This window comes from Palaemon carinicauda, chromosome 33, assembly GCF_036898095.1.
Source record: "Palaemon carinicauda isolate YSFRI2023 chromosome 33, ASM3689809v2, whole genome shotgun sequence".
Lineage (NCBI taxonomy): Eukaryota > Metazoa > Arthropoda > Malacostraca > Decapoda > Palaemonidae > Palaemon > Palaemon carinicauda.
The window spans coordinates 56,119,482-56,128,491 of NC_090757.1; the positions used below are offsets into that span (position 1 = coordinate 56,119,482).

Here is a 9,010-nt window from a genome sequence, read left to right on the forward strand (position 1 = left end):
AGAGTATGTTTCCTGACCATTAGATTATATTGCTAATAAATTATTAGCTAATCATCATTTGGAGACAGCGTATAATGCTGTATTTGGTGATATATAAATAAATAAGAAACTTGTCTTTGAGGAGGAAGGGTATGAAGACGCGAGTTATGAAAGTAATTAACAAACAAAAGTAGAGGGGCACTCGGTAGAGATCATGTCTTCGCCACGCCAAGCAGTCATAAGGGGGTTTTACACGGTCAAGCATGTTGGCCAACACGCTCATCAAACCTCCAACACAAAATGTTTGAAGTGTGTTTACACGTTCAAACCAAACTGACAGACAACCTCAGTCGGTGCCAAAAGGAGAAGGAGCAACATGTCACTTACCCAAGACGAGGTGATGGCAGTCAGGATAGTGATTGCCCTTAACGAAAAGAAAAGGAAGCGTTCAAAGTGGACAAAGGACTGGTTGCTTGAAAGGGACCAAATTTCACATACCAATTTAATGAAAGAGCTGAAATTAGACCCAGATGAATGGCGCAATTATATGCGCATAGATGAATCAACATATTTAGAACTTTTGAATATGGTCACTCCATTCATTACATGTAAAGACACCGTAATGAGGAAGTGCATTAGCCCTCATGAACGGCTGATCGCAACACTGCGTTTCTTAGCAACAGGCCGATCTCTGCAAGACTTGAGATTTTCAGCTGTAATGGGAACTAGCAACTTATCCAAGATTATACCAGAAACTTGTGTTGCCATCTACAAAGTACTTAGGAAGGATTATTTAAAGATGGGTTATGATATGCAATATGTAATGTTCATTTATCGAGGAAAATCAGTACATAGTAATATGTGAAAAATACTGAAACCTTTTGTTGAAATGTGCAATGCTTTCTAACCACAGTGGCAAACGAAGGGACATAACCCAAACCATTCCAAAATTATAACCCTTTATATCTCACTCTTTGATTGCCAGCCACATATGAAACTGTTACAAGGGCTGAAAATTGGCAAAATATTGTGACATATTGGAATCACTATTAGAATTATCGCTTACATGAAAGGAACTTGACGACTGTGGTACTGGTGTTGCAAATGATTCATGTGAATGGTATGTGTCAGTTACAATTTTAGAATAGGCAGACAAATTACCATTCTCTGCTTCAAAAAGCACATCATTTATCAGTTTCCTAGCAAAGACTGCTATTTTTTTGTCCAGGGAGTGGATTGCTTGGCTTACGTACTTCCCAAATGTCTCATTAGGAGTATCATGTGTCTCAGATCTCTCCTCTAAGTTACGAGCGACCAAGTTTAAAATGTAATCTGCCTTAGTAGTGTTTCCCCTGCTCCGTTTCACTACAGGAGCATTTTTGCATGAATGTTGCTGGAGGCTCAGCAACATTCTAGAATGGAGAACACCTATAAATATAGTGCAAGTCTCTCTCTCTCTCTCTCTCTCTCTCTCTCTCTCTCTCTGTTTCAGTTTCCGGCAACAGAAAAGGAGTGGAAGACTGTTGGAGAACAGCTCGAGTTTGGATGGAATTTTCCCCACTGTCTCGGTGCTGTTGATGGAAAGCATGTATGGATAACGCCGCCATTAGAATCAGGGTCTTATTATTGGAATTACAAAGGATACAACAGTCTTGTGTTAATGGCAGTTGTGAATGCGAACTACGAATTCATTATGGCAGATATTGGAACTAATGGTCACGTATCAGATGGAGTCATTGATAATACAGAATTTGGTAAGCGACTCAAAGATGAAAAGCTCTGCATCCCACATGAGTCAGTAACAGCTACTTCAAATTGTGTTTTGCCATATGTATTCGTGGGAGATGAGGCATTTGCATTAAGGACAGAATTCTTGAAACCTTATTCTCAAAAGGACCTACATAGTGAGAAGCGAGTATTCAACTACAGGCTGTCAAGGGCACGGAGAGTGGCAGAAAATGCCTTCGGCATTATGGCTTCCCGGTTTAGAATTTTCCACACTTGTATAAATCTCAAATTGACAAGTATTGACAAAGTTGTCATGGCATGTGTTGTGCTACATAACTATTTGCGGAAAGCATGCCCTTCAGACTATTCCCTAGAGGACTGCTTCCATAGGGAGGATAGAATAAGCAAGATAATTTTGCCAGGCTTAACTGCAGATCCTAATTATTTAGCAGGTTTGCAACACGGTCAGGGATCACGAAACTATCCTGAAATTGCAAAGGTAGTAAGAGGTAGATTTAAGGATTACTTTGTGAATGCCGGTGCAGTAGCATGGCAAAAAGACTTCATATAAATCATGAAAATAGGAAAGGCTAGTCTACACCTTCAAACTCAAACTGTACAGTCTGATTGGAATTGGCTTAAATAGTGTGTATGCACCTTTATTTTGCTTTTTTTTTTAATTTGTTATGTATAAATAGAAGATACAGTAATAATGTATAAATAGAGGATACAGTAATAATGTATAGATAGAAGATACAGTAATAATGCATAAATAAAAGATACAGTAGTAATGCATAAATTATTAGATACAATAATAATGTAAGAATAGAAGATACAGTAGCAATATATAAACTAAAGTCAGAAGCAATGCATAAGCAGACAATACATTTGCAGTATTAAAAAATATCCGATAGCAATTTACAAAAGTTGAAATATCATTCAAAACTGATATGCAACTTTACTATACATTAAGTACAATTGCCATATAACGACCACTTGCCTGACTTATTTTTCTTGAATCTAGACAATCTTAGAATGACAATTGAAAGTGCAAATGGAAATTTTTTTTACAATTATGTTTAATTCCACTGCGTACTTGTACTTCGATGTATTTCCTTCAAAATCTAATGGATTTATCCTTGGGACATACCCCACATGTCCACCAAATTTCGTTGAAATTGGTTTGCAGTTTTTGCGCAATGATTTTCACAAACAAAAGATAACAAGATTTTGGGCATTTAATTACCATTGCAAGTATTCTAAAATTACTTAAGCGTACTTGAACTTGGATGTACTTTACCCAAAATGTTACAAATTCATCCTTGGGTAAACCCAGCATAACTATCAAGTTTGATCCATATTGATACAATAGTTTTTAGGTAAAGTTGTTCACAAACAAATAAATGAATAAACTAACAAACAGACAAGGGTGAATACATACCCTTCACAGAATCTTCGATTTTGACATATGCATTATTTCCTTTAGGAGATCCATAATCTCGACGTTATTAATCATTTCTTGTTTTTCTCGTCCTTGATTTGGATTTTTATGTTGGCATTCCCTGTTAAAGAAATGACCTCTGATTATGAATATAAAGGCTCTCGCTATATTTTGTAACCTACTATGATATCGTTTAATTGGCAATTTTATTTTGTATATATTTTGTGACAGCGATAATACAACAGTTTCGTAGGCAAAGGTACACACGCTATACATTACTGAAATATTATATAATTAGTATACTCCACCCGTCAAAAAGGACTGCTAAATATTTAGATAGATACACTCAAATTCAAATATATATATATATATATATATATATATATATATATATATATATGTATATATATATATATATATATATATATATATATATATATATATATATATATCTCGAGGCACTTTCTCTTTATTGTAAACGGATATTCTGCATAAGAATGAAGACTCTTGTAAGAAGCAACGGGCTAAGAGCCAAGGGTGCTATTTCAGAGGTCTCACATATCTCTAAATGTTCCATGTTTTTCATTTGGCTCCCTTGAAATATGACATGGCTCCCTGGAGTACCATAAGGCTCACTATATCACCCGTAATGAACGTCACATAGTTTTATCTAGTTAATTAAGATTTAATATCTTTTGAGGTATACTTGAAGGCTGAAAATTGAAGGGAAAATGGTTATGTATCATTACGTAAGAAGATATTGTCGAGATATATAAAGCATTAATACTGGTTGAATAAAATGTTAAAATGAAAGTCATCAAAAAATATTGAAGAAAAGAAAAAAAAAATAAGTTGAATGAAGTCGAGGTCGAAGGCATAGGATCTCAGAAGAAAGATACTTTAAAAAGTTTCTTTTTTCCCCTTAAGGTCAGGAATGTGTCTTGCCATTTCTAACAACACTAAGTTAAGGATCTTGAATTCTGGTTAAGACAAATATGAAAAAAGGTAAACGAATCATACTTAGGGGCCTATTGGAAACTTCTCTGCTTGGCGATCTGCCAGACTGGGGTTCGTGTCCCGCTCAAGCTCGATAGTTTCTTGTAGTGTCTGCAACCTTATCATCCTTTTGAGCGAAAGATAGTGATTTAATGAGGGGGTGGAGTCCTATAGGTCTATCTGCTTAGCCTGAGGAGTTACTGCCTGATCCTCATTGGTTCTAGCTGGAAGGAGTGGGGCTTTTTGACGCTGATCATATATATATATATATATATATATATATATATATATATATATATATATATATATATATATACATATATATGTATGTATATACACACACACACATATATATATATATATATATATATATATATATATATATAATGTGTGTATATGTATGGTCAGTGTCTAAACCTCAGCTAACAGGGCAATGCCTTAGAGTCTAAAGTATTGTCCCGCTAGGTACGGCATTGGCTTTGTCCTTTGCCTCTGCCATTCATGTGCGACTTTTAAAACCTTAAATGAGAAACACGTCTTTAATGAGAAGCAGAAATCCTAAGTAATTAACCAGAGGCTCTTAGAAATACTAAGGATAATAAAAATGGGCTCCAATCAGAGCAGCATGAATGAGATGTCCTATCAATCGGACATATTGAATGGATTACGTCTTGCTTCAGGGAATTATTGCACTGTTGCCAGCGAATAGTCTTTTTGTTTGCCGGGTGCGTTCTCATTGAACCATGTTATAAGTGCTAATCGAATGCTGCTGATTTTTGTCGTATTTGTGGAAATATATATATATATATATATATATATATATATATATATATATATATATATGTGTGTGTGTGTGTGTGTGTGATCAGCCTTATATATATATATATATATATATATATATATATATATATATATATATATATATATATATAATATATATATATATATGTATGTGTGTGTGTGTGTGTGTGTGTGTGATCAGCCGTTACTAGTCCACTGTAGAAGATATCACTCTGTTTATGGTCTTTCTGTGCCAGTCCACACCCGCAAACTTTCTTAGTTTGTCAGTCCATCGTCTTCTCTTACTGCCTCTGTATCTTTTACAATCTCTAGGGACCAATGCTGTTATTCTTTAATGTCCATCTATTGCCTGCCATTCTCATTATATGTCCTTCCCCCGTCCATTCCTTTTTATTATATGTTGTTAGAATATCCTTTACTTTAGTTTGCTATCGTATCCATGATGGTCTTTTTCGGTCTCTCAGTGTTATTCCCATCATTATTTTTTCATAGCTCTTTGAGTTGTAACGAGCTCTTGTTCTAAGGCTATAGTAAGACTTCAAGTTTCAGACTCATAAGTTATTAATACTGGTTGGACAATTTTTTTTTTTCTGAGAAGGTGGCATTTCAATTTAGATGATCTCATTTTGTTTACCAAATGCCCTCCATCCCATGCTTATCCCTTTTTTTCTCAATTCTCGTGTCTTGGGGAAACAGTTTCTGTCTGTCCTAAGTACGTATATTTATTAACAATCTCTAGAGGCTCGTCTATAACTCCTATTTGTTCTCTCTGCATTTGCATTAAATATGATCTTAGTTTTACTCATATTCATTATCAGTCCTCTATTTCTGCTTTTTCTATTCAAATATTCTATCATCTTTTGTAAATCCTATGTCATCTGTAAATCCTAAGTTGTAAAGGTATTCCTCATTAATACTAGTTCCTACATTTTCCCAATCTAAATTCATAAGACCTTCTTCTAGGCTTGCTGTGAATAAATTTAGGAGAGATGGTGACTCCCTGTCTAACTCCCTTTTCAATCGGATTTTTCTCTCAATCTTTATGTAGTTTTAGGATGGCTGTACTTCCTGCATAGATATCTTTAAGTGTTCGAACAAAATATTCAATTTTTCCCCGTTTTCGTAGGGTTTTCATTACTGCTGATGTTTTGATAGAATCAAAAGCTCTCTCATATTCTATAAATGCCATACATAGTGGTTTGTCCTACTCTGTTGATTGTTACATTAGGTGGTTAATTGCATGGATATGGTCAGTTTTTGAATGCTCACTTCTAAAGCCTGCCTACTCTCTTGGTTGATTAAGTGTATCTTTTTCTATTCGGCCTAATATGATCTTTGTAAATATTTTAGATATTACGGAGAATAAACTTATTGGGCGGTAATATATATATATATATATATATATATATATATATATATATATATATATATATATATATATATATATATATATATATATATATAAATATATATGTATATATATATATATATATATATATATATATATATTTATAAATATATAAAATGTATATAGACCCAAACATTTACTCATTATATAGGGCACATGTATGCACAATATGATTGTGTATTTGTTTCGTAATAGATTATGAATGAAGTAATTAAATAACTACCCCACCATTGTCTGCATATATCAACTAATTTTTGGAGTACGTTTAGCATTCTGTGATTATCTAGCAATATTCGTTATATCAATCACGGTGTTATTTCCCTTCCGTTGTTGACTGCCTCCTGCTCTCCCATTGTCCAAGCAAACTAGATTACATTGTTTTCCTCAGTGCAAGCACTCGCTATATGACTTGCAAATGATCCTAGGTCAAAATGAGAGAAAATCACGTGGGTGCAACAATGCTCAAGATGAATGCAATTGCTTCGCTTTATGCAAGCACCATGTTTGCAAAAGAAAGAGGCTTTCTATGCCCTAAATATTTTCATAGATAAGACGCCTTTTCAAGCAGGTGTATATTATAGTTGTATTTGATGACACATTTTAGCCCATGTTAGACATTTGTCAATGTGCTCAAAATATTTCAGAATGTTTTAGTTTCTGTAATGTCTGTTTTTTAATAGTCCATTCATTATTTATCTGATTTACTATTCTTTGATATTTATCACGTTAGTTTTACTTTTTATTATCTCATTTAGAGGTTATTTCTTATTCCATAAGTATATTCTTTCTTATGTCCTTGAGTCTGTACCATTTTATCCTGTCTGTCTCTATTAATCATTATTCTACATTCCATATGAACATTTTATGTTATTCTCCCAACTACTACTACTACTACTACTACTACTACTACTACTACTACTACTACTACTACTACTTTTTCTTCTTCTTCTTCTTCTTCTTCTTCTTCTTCTTCTTCTTCTTCTTGTTCTTGTTCTTGTTCTTCTTCTTCTTCATTACATATTTTTGTGTGTGCTTTTGTGGGGTTCCGGTTTACATCCAGCTTCCTTAGAGGTCCATCACATTCCTGGCTATATGTGCTGTTTTTAAGTAGCACACTCTTCTGCATAAGTCCTGGGGCTATGTCGGCTTCTATCCTCTGAGGATTCCTTTTCAATAATGGTCCCTAGTGCTCTTATGATTATTGGTATCTTTTCTAACTGCATAGTATAGCCTTTTCAATTTAGTTATTATTATTATTATTATTATTATTATTATTATTATTATTATTATTATAATAACAATAATAATAAAAGTTATTTTTATTATTATTATTATTATTATTATTATTATTGTTATCATAATTATTATTACTGTTCCTGTTGTCATCATTATCATCCTTATCACCATTACTATCATCGTTATCATTTTATTTATCGTACTTATATCATTATCATTATTCTAAAACAAACTCTAGAGAATGAAGTAATAATTAATATCATCTGAAGAGAAAACATTACAATTAGCATTTTATGTCATTTGATTAAAAAAAAAAAAAAAAAAAAAAAACTATACCACCTATGACCGATGATCCCATTTGCCAGCTGGTAGTTTCACATTCATCAGTCAGTCTGGTTCGATAAGTTTGTATTTGCCTAACGACTTTCAAAATAAGCTGGGTGTGTGCGCATAAAACAACGCCCCCCCCCCCTTTCCAATCCCGGCAGTCCAATTGATCAGCAAATCTCCCATCAAATGAGTTTCATAGACCTGGAGTCACGAGTCAGCATCATTCTGATACTCTTAAATCCATAGCATAGCGTCGTTAATCACGTCTCATTTGTGTTTGCTCTCATTAAATAGGAGTGCTGTGTTTCGAGTCAAATGTCATATCATTTGATGCACTCCGTTATTATTGTTATTATTATTATTACTAGCTCAGCTATAACCCTAGTTGGAAAAGCAGGAGGCTATAAACCCAGGGGCTCCAACAGGGAAAATACCTCAGTGAGGAAAGGAAACAAGGAAAAATAGAACCTATACATATGTGTATATATATATATATATATACATATATATTTATATGTATATATATATGTGTGTGTATATATATATATATAATAAATATATATGTATATATATATATTTATGTATATGTATTTATATACATATATATATATTTATGTATATATATATATATATATATATATATATATATGTATATATATGTATGTATATAAATACATATACATAAATATATATATATATATATATATATATATATATATATATATATATATATATATATACACACACACACACATATATATATATATATATATATATATATATATATATATATATATGTATGTATGTATGTATGTATATATGGTACCTGTAAAGGTCCAGTCACACATGCATGTTTAGGCCAGCCGTATTATCACGTATCAAAAAGTGCACGTATAACGTCAGTACAACGCAGTTCGCTGGTTCGTGCAACGCAGTAATTGTGGAAACGTCCCAGCAACCTAGGACGTACCTTGCCGTATGAACGGTACCTCGTGGATACCTGGCGGTACGGCGAGGGCCACGTATATTGTGGGCAGCTCACAATATACGTGGGTCGTCACGTATCCGTGATTGTACTTGACTATACGTTG

General features: G+C 33.4%; 1 protein-coding gene across 1 annotated transcript; it reads left to right on the plus strand.

Moving 5' to 3' along the window:
* Positions 1-484: 484 nt before the first annotated feature.
* On the plus strand, positions 485-2,278 carry LOC137626185 (uncharacterized). The gene is made up of 2 exons (XM_068357260.1): positions 485-799; positions 1,472-2,278. Exons 1-2 carry the CDS (start codon positions 485-487, stop codon positions 2,276-2,278), a joined length of 1,122 nt encoding a protein of 373 aa, XP_068213361.1.
* The last annotated feature ends 6,732 nt before the right edge of the window (positions 2,279-9,010 follow it).

What these genes read in the sequence shown, in the direction of transcription:
- LOC137626185 (XM_068357260.1), top strand. Translation starts at nt 485, where the DNA reads ATGAAAGAGCTGAAATTAGACCCAGATGAATGGCGCAATTATATGCGC. An exon ending in TGGGTTATGATATGCAATAT is followed by an intron (nt 800 to 1,471) that starts GTAATGTTCATT and finishes TCTCTGTTTCAG; the next exon opens with TTTCCGGCAACAGAAAAGGA.